This window comes from Myotis nattereri, assembly GCF_964212035.1.
Source record: "Myotis nattereri genome assembly, chromosome: 3".
NCBI classification, from domain to species: domain Eukaryota; kingdom Metazoa; phylum Chordata; class Mammalia; order Chiroptera; family Vespertilionidae; genus Myotis; species Myotis nattereri.
The window spans coordinates 51,755,137-51,769,259 of NC_138077.1; the positions used below are offsets into that span (position 1 = coordinate 51,755,137).

Sequence of the window (14,123 nt, forward strand, 5' to 3'; positions counted from 1 at the left end):
GAGGCTGCATAATTCGGATGATACAGTCAAAATCAGTCAAATGTATTATTTATGAAAGATTCACAAAAGAATCTTACCAATGAATGAATAATAAAAGTTCTAAACACAACATTAGTAAACTGAATCCAACAATATATTTTTTTAAAATGCATAACCAGGCTCAGTTTGCTTCAGGAATGCAATAATGAATTTATTTTTCAAAATCTATAAGTTTTATTAACCACTTTAACACATTGAAGGAGAAAAACCTATATAAGCATCTTAATAGATGAAAAAATATTGATAAAATTGAACATCTACCCATGACAAAAAATACTTAACAAACTAGAGTTAGAAATGTCACATTTGCCTGGCCAGTGTGGCTCAGCGGTTGAGCATCAACCCAGGAACCAAGAGGTTGCCAGTTGATCCTTAGGGCACATGCCTGGGATTGTGGGCTTGATCCCCAGTAGGGGGAGTGCAGGAGGCAGCCAATCTACGATGTTCCTCTCTCATCAATGTTTCTATCTCTCTATTTCTCTCCTTTCCTCTCTCTCTAAAAATCAATTTTTAAAAATCTATGTGCCTCCAATTAAAAAATTACCTTTATATAAAAAAAGAAATGTCCCATTTATTGATGAAACCTTAGGGGCATTTTATTTGCAATCAGATGCTTTTAAGGATGCTCGTTATCACCATTTCTATTCAACATTATATTGGAAGTTTTAGCCAGTGCAGATAAGATTTTTTAAGATAGAAAGATAAATAAAAGATATATGCTTTCAATAGGAAGAAATGAACTATTAGAATTGTTGCCAGATATAAGATAATTATGTACCAGTAAAAATAATTCCATTTCTATATACCTGTAGTAAGCAATCAGAAAATGTAATTTAAAAAAGTGATAACATCTACAATAGAAACAAGAATTCAAAATAGGGGAGCAGACCTGGGAATAAACCTAACAATATTTATGCCAGATTTTATGAAAGAATTCTGAAACCTCATTGAAAGATTAGAAAAGACCTAAAAAAATTGGAAAGATGACCCATGTTTACAGTTTGTAGGTCTACAGGCCTCGTTGATGTCTTGGGAAAGCTGTCTATCTCTGACGTCAGCGGCTTCTCCTCCTCAAGAAGTCTTTGATCTCAGCTGTGGGAGGAGGCAAATGTCACCGACAGGGGCAGGCATCTATTCGTGGTTATGCACCTGATGAGATCCCTTCCACTGATGTTGGGGAAAGTCTTAAATTTTCCAATGGACAAAATCTCCTGGTTGTAAGTCACAGTCCTCGAAGTCTTGTCTGCTGAGAGAGCACTGTGAAATGAACGTCACTAATGTAGCCGTTTATTAACCAGTCCCTGGAAGCTGGTTAGTAAGTTCCTGATAATAACACAGAACGTCTCCTTTTAGTAAGGTTGCCTCATATGTCCTTTCATCCAGATGCATAGGACCCATGACTATTTAATGAGGAGATAAGCTATGTGTTTACCAAAAGAGGTAGAGTTCAGGTTGAGGGGCACCATAAGGAGAGCTTTTGGCTAAGGGAAACTAAAAGCTTCTGAAAATTTGACTAGTTGAGCTTTAACTGTACCATTTGCATGTTCTACCCACCCAGAGAACTAGGGTGATAGGCATAATGAAAGTACTGCAGAATAAGCCAAATACTGCAAATGGATTGCATTATTTGCCCAGTGGATGAATCCCTCAGTTACTGTAACTCACAGGGAATTCCCAATTGGGAGTTAATTTTTCCCAACAATAATTTACCTACTGTTAAGGCTGTTGCTTTCCTGCAAGGAAATGCCTCCACCCAGTGGGAAAACAAACAAACAAGCATGCAAATCATAACTAGCACACGTTCGTATTTTGCGATGGAGGCATTTGGATAAAATCCAATTACCATACCTCAGTGGATCTCAAGGAAGTGGGAAATGCCATTGGGACCCGCGAAATGAATTTTCAGAGTTATATTTGGAAAGACAGACATCTGCTATGCACTTTGTGAGCTACAGTAGAAGGTTCCCAGTAAATCATATTTTCAGGACCCCAATGTATAGCTCATGCACATGATAAAGCACAGGTCATTGAGTCTCTAGAGATAACATTGGTTCCTGACTAGATCCAAGCCAGATCTGTCTCCCTGGGTCAAAAGTTCCCCCTTTCTTGTTGCCATATTCTCGTTTCTTCTTCCGCAGCTGGCCACTGCAACTTAAAACAGGGCGGTCCAGAATTCCGAGAAAAAAAACAAAACAAAACAAAACAAAACTCCACCAAGCTCACCCAGTGCAAAGCAAGGAGGCAGTGTGGCACAATAGGGAGAATTTCCTAAACAAGATTTTTTTTAAAAGCCCAACCGTAAAGTTATATTGCTACATTTGACTACATTAAAATGAAAGCGCCTGTTCCACAAAAGACAGGGTGAATAAAGTGAAATAAGAAGCTACAAACTGCCCTCGCTGGTTTGGCTCAGTGGATAGAGCGTCAGCCTGCGGACTGAAAGGTCCCAGGTTCGATTCCGGCCAGGGGCACATGCCTGGGTTGCGGGCTCAATCCCCAGTCGGGGGCGTGCAGGAAGCAGCCGATCGCTGATTCTCTCTCATCATTGATGTTCTATCTCTCTCTCCTTCTCCCTTCCTCTTCGAAATCAATAAAGAAATATATATATTTTTTTAAAAGTTAAAAAAAAAGAAGCTACAAACTGAAACAGGATAGTTGTAAGATGTACTATTTACAGAGGATTTTGTCCAGGATATGTAAAAAGTCCTACAAATCAAAAGGAAAAAGGAAAAATGCCCCCTTATAAATTGATCAACATATATGCACAGATAATTCTTGAAAGAAGAAATCTAAATGTTCAACAAACATTGAAAAAATAAATTTAATTTCACTAGTTATCAGGGAAATGAAAGATAACGCAACAATGAGTTATCATTTCATACCTATCAGATTGACAGAAATTAAAAATTCTGAAATTATTAGGAGTTCGGGAGGATGTAGAGTAATGGGGAATAAAAAGAAAAGAAAAACACTGGGAATAATTGTCCATCAACAAGAGAACAGATAAATTATGGTATGTTCATTCATAGACTATTATGCAGCTATTCAAATGAATGACCTAGTGTCAAATGCTTCATATGGGTAAATCTCAAGGGTATGTTAGCCCAGAAAAAAAAAAAAAAAAAAACAGTTGAAGAATGCTCTATGCAGAGTAGCATCATTTATATAAAATTTGAAAACAGGCAGTCTTACTTCAGCTCGTTCAGAGTTGTAGACACATGTGGTAAGAATATAAAAACATGCTTGAGGATGGGAAACGCCACATTTATTAAGCAGGTTACTTGTGAGGAGAGAAGGAGAGCAATGAGAACAAGGAAACAATATATAGGAGCCTTCAGCTTTATCTGTCATATTTTATTCTGTTAAAAAAATATCTGAAGCAAATAGAACAAAGAATAAAGATTTTAAAAAGCAGGTTCAGGAGTCCAAAGTTATTCTCTTAACTTTTCTGAATGTTTAAAGATAATGACCAGGGAAGATGTTTTCATTGGAGGGAACACCAAAATGTAAACCCAATGGAAGTATGTACTTTGCTTTGACCACTGCTCCATCCTCCACTTAGAAGAGGGCCGGGTACAGAGGACGTACTCAACAAATATTCGCTGAATGAATGGACATCTGCAAAGGCAATGAGACATGTTAAAACACAGCGTGTTCAAAAGAGCTATCATAGTAATAGCCAACTTCTATTGAGGCCCACGGGCACCAGCCACTGACTTAGCTATTTGGCCTGAGTTATTTCATTCTGTCTTTGCAACCATGTAAGGACCGTTACTATCCTCGCTGTACAGATGAGGAAATGGAGGCTTAGAGAGAGGGGCAGCTTGCCTGAGAGCATAGTGGTTAGGACTATGCTCATCAAAAAAGTCTGGGTTTTATGCTATCGGTGGTTGCAAAATTTGGAACAGTAGAAATAAATGATACAAGGAGGCACATGAACACATACACACACCAGAGTGAAGGGTGACCAGGAGCAGACGGGGTGGGGAGGGTGCCTGATGGCCTGCGAGGGGAACACTGCAGTCTGCCTGGGCAGTCGGGAAAGGCTTGACCAGGAGGAGACATTTGAACTTGGCCGTGAAGAAGTGCACCTACAAATGCCAGGAACCCAGCAATCCCTGCTCTGTGTCCCGTGGTGTTGTTCTGAGGATCCATTGCTCTGGACTGGGAGCACAGGGCCTGACTGCACAGGGCTGAGACCGCACACACGTGAAGACAAACTGGGGTGAAGGTAACCTTCAGCTTGAGAAAGTTTGCTCTCACCTTTACACACACAGAGAAGAAAAAGCAACCCAGAGCTCTTCTTTAGAAGTCAGGACGGCAGTACCACAGGTAATTGCTTGGGCTCTAATAAGAGCTAACGTTTGAGCAGTTACTGTTCGCTGGGCACTGGGCTGCTATCGCATGCTTTAATGCCTCTGATTCTCACACTCTATGAAGCAGGTGCTCTTTCTCCCTTCCCAGGGGCGAGGAAACCCAGGCTAGACAACCTAAGTATCTCGCCCAAAGCCCTATGCAGTTCGTAAGGGGTGGAGCTGGGATTTGAACCCACGGTTGTCAACGCTCCACCGGTGTTTTAGCCACTGCTGCTCACAGGCATCCATCGAAAGCAACAAGGTTTTTACTGCTTTCAATCGGAAGAATAAATGAGAATGTGATCAAGCATAATAAACTAGAAACCAAGCTTGCCATTGCATTCATGAACTCCTGTCACATGTGAGGTGCTCCCATAAATGCTTGTGAAACGAGGTAGCATTTAGTTCAGGAAATGAAAGCCAACCCAGTGTCAACGATACACTTCTCTCTCATAGCAGTTTCATAAGTCTTTGCAGCACACACACAGGGACTCTCTGAATCAATGCCCCCACCCCCACCCTGTGGGACACACACACACACACACACACACACACACAGACCTCCTGGTGAGCTCCCACTGCTCCACCCACCTCCCCAGGGCCCCTCCTCCTGCTCCTTGGCACTCAGGCCTGACCACTGTCCTGGCTCCTGTCTTGGTGCTGCACTCCTGGAGGGAAGGCCTGGCTCTTTTCTCTCTCCGCCCATCACAGAGTAGGCCTACTTTGCAAACCTGCGCTGAGTGAATGGAGTCCCACACTCTCCCAAGCAGCCCACAGACATACAAACAGTGAGAACAAAAGTAGGACAAGGGAAAGAACTGGAAGAGTTCTGCTTTGCAAACAAAAGTAAATAAAGAGAACAATCCCTCCTTGCCCCAGGAAAAGGCACTATCACTTGGATCAGGTGTATTCATTTTATTCATTTATTGCCAGACAGGAGCCAGACCGAGGCCTGGAGGTGGCGACTGGCCCGCACCCTCCCTTCCTCAGTAAACTCTGAAGGCAACCCTTTCTCCACCGTCAAGGGGGGGGGGGGGCACAGAGATGAGGTGAACACAACCCGCATTCCCAGGCCCCCACGGTGAAGGATGAAGCAAAGCAAGCAGTCACAGTTCACACATGTAAAGGCAATTCTAGGAAAGGGGAGGGAGGGGGAGGAGACAGAGAGGTGGGTGTGAGGGCAGAGGGGAGGGCGGCAGAGACAAGAGAAAGGAAGCCGGAGGCAACCTGTCTGGATTCTCCCAGTCACATCTAACAATACTCTGGTCGCCTTCTCATTCATTACAAGGTTTTCCCGTTGACTCAGACCAGAGCTCTCTCTCTGATTAATTTTCGGAAGAGCCGGCAGAGTTTCATCATAGCAAACACAATGACCCCGGTTATTACGGCCTGAGCGGCTAAAAGCAGAATATAAAGACCCCAGAACAGGCTGTGGTCCTGACCCTGGCCCTCGGCCACCGGCTGGGCCCGCGCCCAGGGCTCTGCGCTGGTCGGCACCCAGGCTGGGCGATCGCGGGCCACTGGCAGGGCCGGCCAGGTCGGGGCGAGAGAGTGGGGAGGCGGGCCCCCCGTGCTCGGGCACCCCAGGTCACCGTCCGACAGGGCCTGCAGCAGCAGACCAGGGCGCCGCCCTTGGCACCGCGGGGGCTCCTCCGCGCGGCCCACGAGGCCGGGGTGCTGTCTCAGCCAGGCCAGGAACGGCCGCAGGTCGCAGTCGCAGCGCCAGGGATTGTGCCCCAGCAGGACCTCCGCCAGCCCGGGCAGGTCCTCAAACACGTCGCCCGGCAGCGTCTGCAGCAGGTTGTGCTCGAGCCGGACCTGCTCCAGGCTGCGGAGGTCGCGGAAGAGCCCGCGGGGCAGGGCCCGCAGCGCATTGCGGCTGAGCGACAGCTGGCGCAGCTGGCCGAGGCCCCGGAAGGCGCCCTCGGGGAGCGCTCCCAGGCGCGGGTTCAGGGTCAGCCCCAGGGCCCGCAGGCCGCTCAGGTTTCGGAAGGCGGCGTCGGGCAGGGTGCGCAGCCCGGTGCGGTTCAGCCACAGCCCCCGCAGGCCCGCCATCTCCCCGAAGAGCACGCCCGGGAGCTCCTCCAGCGGGTTCTCATCCAGCGCCAAGACGGTCAGATTGTGCAAATGGAGGAAGAGTGCAGAGGGCAGGGACCGCAGCTGGTTTCTGGAAAGAGTTAAAATGCTCAGGTCGCGGAGCTGGTCGAAGGCCCCGGGCGCGAGGGAGTGGAGGCGGTTTCTGTCGAGCCGCAGCTCGGCCAGGGCGCGCAGGCTGCGCAGGAGCCCCGCGTCCAGAGAGACGAGCTGGTTGGAGTGGAGCACCAGCCTCTCCAGCTTAGCCTGGGCTCCGAGCAGCCCCTGCGGCAAGTGAGTCAAATTGTTTCCCGATACATCCAGCACCCTCAGGTTCCCCAGGTGCGCGAAGAGGCCGGCGGGGAGGGAAACGAGTTGATTGTTGTTCAGAAGGAGTTGCTGCAGGTTAACCAGGTTCCGAAACAGGTGTTGGTCCATGCGCGTTAGTTTATTGTGGCTCAAGAACAACTGTTCCAGGAGCACCAGCTGGTCGAAGAGGGAGCCTGGAAGATCCGGGATTTGGTTGCGCGACAACCTCAGGGTTTTTAGGTTTATCAGGTCGTTGAAGGCGCCGGGGGCGACGGCGGAAATGTGGCTGTCGGCCAGTAAGAGGCGCTGCAGGACCGTCATGCCGCGGAAGCTGTCACTCCGCAGGGTGCCGCGGTCCATGCGGTACAGCATGATGACCGTGAGGTTGGTGGGCAGGCCGAGCGCGGCGATGCGCTCCACGGCGCCCCCCGAGCACTGCGCCGCGTCCCGGACGAAGCAGCTGCAGGCGGGCGGGCAGGGGAAGGGGACCAGCTGCGCGCGCAGGAGCGCGAGCACCGCGCACAGCAGGGCGGCCCTCAGCATGTCGGATGCCTGTGGACGACACACAAGGGCAAACGTTCGCGTGCGCTCTTGTAACCCTGGGCATTTAACGTTGCAGAGGCAGGATTCTTTCGCCAGGATTGTCACTGCCTCTGTAACCCATAGACAAGTAAGTCTCCCACTTTGCTTAGGGGTGCAGATGTTCCTGGGTGGTAAAAAGACATTCATTCGTTCTACACTCACACGCCTCATTCTTTTGTTTTACTGATTTTCCACTCTCCGTGCAAAGCATGGAAAGGAGAGCGTTTGCAAGCCAGAGAAAAGCCAATTCTTTACGTAGAGAGAACTCACTAAATAATTATTCTCACATTCAGGCTCCAGATTTCGCAGAGCAGTGCCCACTGTGAACACAGCTCTGCTCTTGACTCCATCCTTACCCAGGGGTGGTTGTAACCAAGTCACGGAGGAGACTGCAAAGTGTTCAAATGCCAGCCACCACCTGATTCCTTTGGTCACAACCATGTTATATCTGCAATACCAACTCCTCAACTACAACAATGGACACCCCCCCAAACAGCGAACACCCTCAGCCACACCGGGAAACGCAGGTAGTAATACTTACCACTCTATGCCAGGCGTTCTTCCCAGCACTTTATTTGAATCCATTCATGCCATCTTTACCTAACAGTCCTAACCATATGAGGTACATACTATTACTATCCACAAGGAATGAAGAAACGAAGGCATGGGAAGTTTAAGGAACTTAACCAGGGTCACAGAGCTAGAACTGGAGAGTAGTATATCTGATTGAACCATAAATAAGAAGCTATCATTTCTAAGATGTTTAAAAATTAATACTTCTGCCATTGAATCATCTGTGAAATACACACAGTAATACTAATCTGCCAAAACAATGTTTCCCCAGTGTAATTTTACACAAATCGTTTCTTGTAGCTACCTATTATTTCTTATGCACACATGAACTCACCAAGCCCTCCAGTTGCCCATACTAATTTTAAAGTATTTGGCCTTACCTGAAATGGTACTGCACCCCAAAGCAACTGAAAGGCTTAGAGCCTCGCCTGTGATTCGGCACTTTCCAAAGGAAAAGGGCGGTACCCCTGCATCCTCAGGATAAAGACTTTAGCAGAATAAAAGTCATGGAAAGGGCCCTATCTCAGAAGGCATATTTGGGATTTTTAATGACAAATATTTTCAAACTGAAAGCAACTATATATAACCTAGATCCTACTGTCAAGGCTGAATGACAAGAACGGGAGAGAGAGAAGTTTCTCCATAAATGGCACAACGTAACTCTGTGATGCTAGGAAAGCTTAGTGATACATTGCAACTGCCACACCCCTAGCGGGGCCAGGCTTCCTCCCAGCTTCCTTTTCTTGCCACAGTTTCTCTAATCCAGCTCCCCTCTTCCTTGGGTGAATAATAAGGCTAAGGCTACCCTCAAATGCACCACTCAATTTCTTTTTAGAAATAATAAGGCTGAAAACATTCTCAAAGATGTTCAATTAGGCATCACAGGGTGAGTTGAAGGGTGTTCACATGTTCAGTTTCACTTAGGACTGTCAGACGGCCTCCCAAAGCAGCTGTCCCAGTACATGCTGCCACCTGCAGTGTGGGACAGTCCCTGTGCTTCACAGCTCTGCCCATACTTGGAATTAATCTTTTAAATGTATTTTTGCAATTAATGTGAAATGATTGTCAGTGTGGTTTTTAATGAACTCGAGCCTCTTCATATTTTAAGGGCCACTTCATCTGAGAAATTGTTTTCTTTTGCCTATTTGTCTATATGCAAAATATGTATGCTTATGTCTTTAAAAAACTGAATTATAGGCATTTTAATATATTCTGGTTATGAATCCTTTGTTGGTTATAGGTGTTACAAATATCTTCAACTAGTTTGTGATTTGCCTTTTCACCTTCTGTATGAGGTCTTTTTAAAAAAATATATTTTATTGATTTTTTACAGAGAAGGGAGAGGGATAGAGTTAGAAACATCGATCAGCTGCATCTTGCACACCCCCTATTGGGGATGTGCCCGCAACCAAGGTACATGCCCTTGACCGGAATCGAACCTGGGACCCTTCAGTCCGCAGGCTGATGCTCTATCCACTGAGCCAAACCGGTTAGGGCTGTATGAGGTCTTTTGACATAAGTCTTGTGGTAGGCCGTTATCAATCTTTTCTAATTTGTGATTTTTGTGTCTATTAAAATAAATCCCTCCTTTCCTCCAAAATCAGAAAACTATTTCCCTGTAATGCCTTAAGTTTATAGCTTTGTCCTCCACTTTTAGGTCTATTTAATCCATCTAGAGTTGGTTTTTGTGTATGACATGAGTAGAGTCCGGTTTATTTGTCCCATTAGGATAACCAGCTGTCCTAGCCCTGTTTATGTAAATCCCTTCTTCCCTGGGCGCTGTGTCAGCACTGCCAGGAACCAGCACCTCATCAGTGTGTGGGTCTGTTTCTGAGCTGTTTGAAAACCCTGCACCGTACCCCACGCTGAAATAACTTTTAATGTTACTAGACATGTTCTTACTACATTGGTGGGCATATAAATTGGGGCAAACTTTTCAGAGAAAAATTTAGTAGTATCAACCAAATTTATAATGTATATTCTGTGTCCAGCCATTCCACCGATAAAAATACACTTCATAGATATGCTCATTTAGATATGTGCACAAAAACACTTATTGTGGAATTGTAACAGAAAAAGAAACAAAAATCTAAATGACCATCAACAGGGAACAAGTTGTTTAAATTATGGTCCATCCATGCAGTGGGATGCCTTGCAGACTTTAAAGTGAGTAAGGCTGAGCTCCAAGTGCTGACACACTTTCAAAGATACACTAAATGACAGGAAGCAAGGGCAGCAGAGCATATGCAATGGGATTCCACTTGTGTAGCATTTAAAAAAATAAATATTTACATGAGGATATATACGTATTTTTTTTCCTACAGTGATACACCAAGAAACTTTAGTATTCACCTTTTGGGGGAGAAGCCAGGGAACAGGTGGACTTCCTTACATACCTTTCTGTGAGGTTTAAATTTTTACTAAATATGCTTATATCACAATTGTATTTTAAAAATTTTAATGCAAAAATAAAGTGATTTGGAAGGGAAAATGGCATCATTAAGGAAAAAAAACATAAGGATAAAGGTATTAAAACACTAGAGAGAGTCAAGGCTTGAATTGTGAAAGAATACACATTAACCTCTGGAATCATTGAATGGAGTGGTACAGAAGTGGTCCTTAAATTATTTCATCCTGGTTGAGAAAAACTCCCCGATCCATGACATTTGCAGATGTGGAAAAAGCACTGAAATCCAAGCAGCGTTGGGAGCCACATGCAGTTAAAGCCCAGTAAATGCTGTACTGACTGAAGTTACCTCTAAGTCATGAAGTCCTAAAGCACAGGGGAAGCCACGCCCTCTGTCAGGGATCACGGGCCGTCTTTCAGCTCCAGTCAAGGGAAGAACCTGAGCCCAGAACACATGCTGAGTCAGACATGCATGGACACACCAGGCGAAAATGCTGGGGAGCCAATGTGATGGAGCGCTTAGGAAGAAGTACTGTGGACTAACCAGTGACTTGGAGTCAAATTCCAGCGAAGCTTCTTTAGTCTAGTTCCACAGGAAGACCTCCAAGTTTTGTTCTTTGAAGAGAGCAGGGCATTCTGATTGCCCAAGAAGGGAGAACTGGGTCCAGAAGTTGCAGACAATGGAGCAACACTGTGAGTCCATCCACTGAACAAATAAACACGGTGCCGAGAATCATTCTGAGCAATGAAGTTGACGGCTCTAGTGTTCAAGTCTTTAGAGCTGGGATCTATGAAACAGGTCGGAAATGTGCTGTCCTAATAGCTTCTGTGTAAGTCACAGAGCCCTGCCCTATGGGGTTTGGCCATTTAAAAGCAGGCGTCTGCCTGGATGCGACATGCTTTTCTTCCCCCATAGGGGACAGAGGCCGGGCACAGCAGGAGTAACACCTGCAGAGTAACCACAACCACAACTATGAACAGGGACAGTCTCATTTCAAACTCATAGAATTCCTTCTGTCCTTCCCTGCAGTATACGCTAAGAATAAAGCAACTGGCAGTAAGGGGGTAAGAGGAAGGAAAGATGAGAGGAACTGTGCCCACATCAGCAGGCTGTGGAGACATGATCATTTGCTATACAAACCACAGTGCATGGAAGAACTTGAGCTCAAAGTGGTGTTCATACCACCCAAATCCATCAGATCACAGCCAGCCACACAGCCCATAGCAGAGGATGCATGTCTCCTGCAGAACCTGCCATAGTAGGAACCACCTTCCCAAGCACAAAGGCCCAACACAAATCTGCCTTCTCTGGGATTTCTATGGCCAGCAGTTAGCTCCACAGCTTCTCTCCCCTTGGAGGGCTCCTTTGGCACCCACAGATACCACTGCACTTCAAACGCACCATGTCTTACACAGTATTAGCTTTTGATATTCCCAACTATTAAGAGACTAACTCCCTAATTTTATAGTTCACCATTTCCCTCAGACCTCCTGACACTTAACATTTGGCTCTACATTGTATGTGACTGACAGGTTTCCGCAGATGGTCACAGACCTAAGTGTGGAATGCTGTATTTATTTCCTTCAAACACCCAGTTAGCCTGGCTGTGGGGCTCAGTGGTTAAGTGTCAACCTAGGAACCAGGTGGTCACAGTTTGATTCCCAGACAGGGCATATGTCTGGGTTGTAGGCTCAATCCCTGATTGTGAAGAAGGCAGCCAATCAATGATTCTCATCATTGATGTTTCTTTTTTTTAATTGTTAAAAAATATACTTTTATTTCAGAGAGGAAGAGAGAGGGAGAAAGATAGAAACATCAATGATGAGAATCATTAATTGGCTGCCTCCTGCACACCCCCCTCTGGGATTGAGCCCACAACCCAAGCATGTGCCCTGACTGGAATTGAACCTCCTGGTTCATGGGTTGATGCTTAACCACTGAGCCACCGTGGCCAGGCGCCATCATTGATATGTCTCTCTCTCTCTCTCTCTCTCTCTCTCTCTCTCTCTCTCTCTCCCCCTTCATCTCTGAAATAAATAAAAACATCTTTTAAAAAACAACAAAAAAACAACCCCAATGTTATAAAAAAAAAGGAAATGGGAAAGTATTAAGCAGGAAAATAAACCCATTTAACTGAAAAGGAAACATGTATAAAGACACAGAAAAAAAAAAAGAAATCTATTTTATTCATTTAGATTTTTATTTTGAATGCTTCAATCAAAAAAAATTTCATACGGTTATTTACAGTGCTGAATGTACAATTATGAATGTATGCCTTTTTGACATCAGGGTACCATTCTTGAGCAGCAATATAATTTTAAAAATATAAAGATGCAATATCATTTCTGATATAAAGTTTCTTAAAAAAATTCCAAAGCCTTAGGGAATTAACAAATCATAACAGGAAGTTAACTATTTTATTAATTTAATGTGCACATAATTACCAAATTTTAATACATTAAAAAATATGTGTAAATACCCACAGACTGTACAAAAATTAACATCCCATATTTTGCTAAAAGCTCCCAACCACCTCCCACCATAAATATACAAAAACCTATTTTAGATATGTCAAAATTACATGCAAGATATCTTAGAACATTTTCTAAAGCTTGAATTTTGCTCTTCTCTGAACAGTGTATGTATAGCTGTTTTGGAAACAGAATATATAAACACTGATATTTTTACCATGCCTTTGAAACTGCGCAGTATTTTCATAAACAGGGATAACAAAATAAATACAGTAAAAACTGCAACAGTTTTGTTTAAATGCAAGTGCAATTTGGAAAGCTCTCAAATGCAAGGATTATAAAACTAATATAAAAGTATTCATTTTGTTGTTGGCTTAGCCACTTTTATTCAAGCATTATTTGCAGCAATGCCTTACAGCAGTTGGTGCTAGAAGATACAAAACATAGTCACCACTATTTATATTTGAGGGAGAAAAAAAACTTTAAACAACCCTGAGGGAGACACACATTAAAAATCTTGTTATTTATTTAAAAAGTTAAAAAGTTACATATCATTATTTCACAATTATTTTCCCGGACATTTCTGTCCTTAAGTATGTGCATAAATAAAATTTAAAGCGGCAATATTTATTAATCTTAATAAACCAAAATAATATATGTACAGATTTTAAAGTTTACGTCTGTATACACTCAAATAATTTAATGTGAAATTAAGAATCAAAATTACTATGTAATGGTGACCTACAGAGAGAGAGAACTCTATCTATGGCACTGAGTAGGACCCACACCTATATTCACAAACATTCCTCAAATAATATTCTGGAAGCCATCAATTACAACTTGAACAACCCACTTAGTTCAAATCTAACTTCCTACAAATGCTTTTCCACCTACCTAAAAACCTTATTCCCTTGAAAGCAATATAGACAGATGAGATATAAAACCCTTATAAAATCTAAATGTTAAAAAAAGGGAGGGTGTAAAAAATATCGCTCTTTATGATCATGCTCTTAAAGATGTTAAATACAGTCTGATAATTGGGTTTTTAAGCTGCTACTAGTAATTACCTTAATTATATGCTTCAGTATTTAAATCAAAGAATAAGATTTACAATTCTGGGAAATCACTGAAGAATAACACTTATACATGTTGAAAATAAATGTGGAAATTATAAAACAATCAAGAGAATAAGTATAGAAAACAGTGCTAATTCACAGCTCAAGAGGTCTAAGATGCATAGCTTCATAGAATCATTCATGGAACAACTGTTCTTATCTAATGTGTATTAATAGCATATTTTTTTTTTTATGGAA

The 14,123-nt window shown here is 43.8% G+C and overlaps 1 protein-coding gene across 1 annotated transcript; it reads right to left on the reverse strand.

Annotated features, from left to right (window-relative positions):
- Window positions 1–3,380: 3,380 nt before the first annotated feature.
- Window positions 3,381–7,334, reverse strand: GP5 (glycoprotein V platelet). Its single transcript, XM_081087329.1, has one exon. The coding sequence runs from the start codon at window positions 7,317–7,319 to the stop codon at window positions 5,697–5,699; it is 1,623 nt and encodes a 540-aa protein (XP_080943455.1). The 5' UTR covers window positions 7,320–7,334; the 3' UTR covers window positions 3,381–5,696.
- Window positions 7,335–14,123: the final 6,789 nt, after the last annotated feature.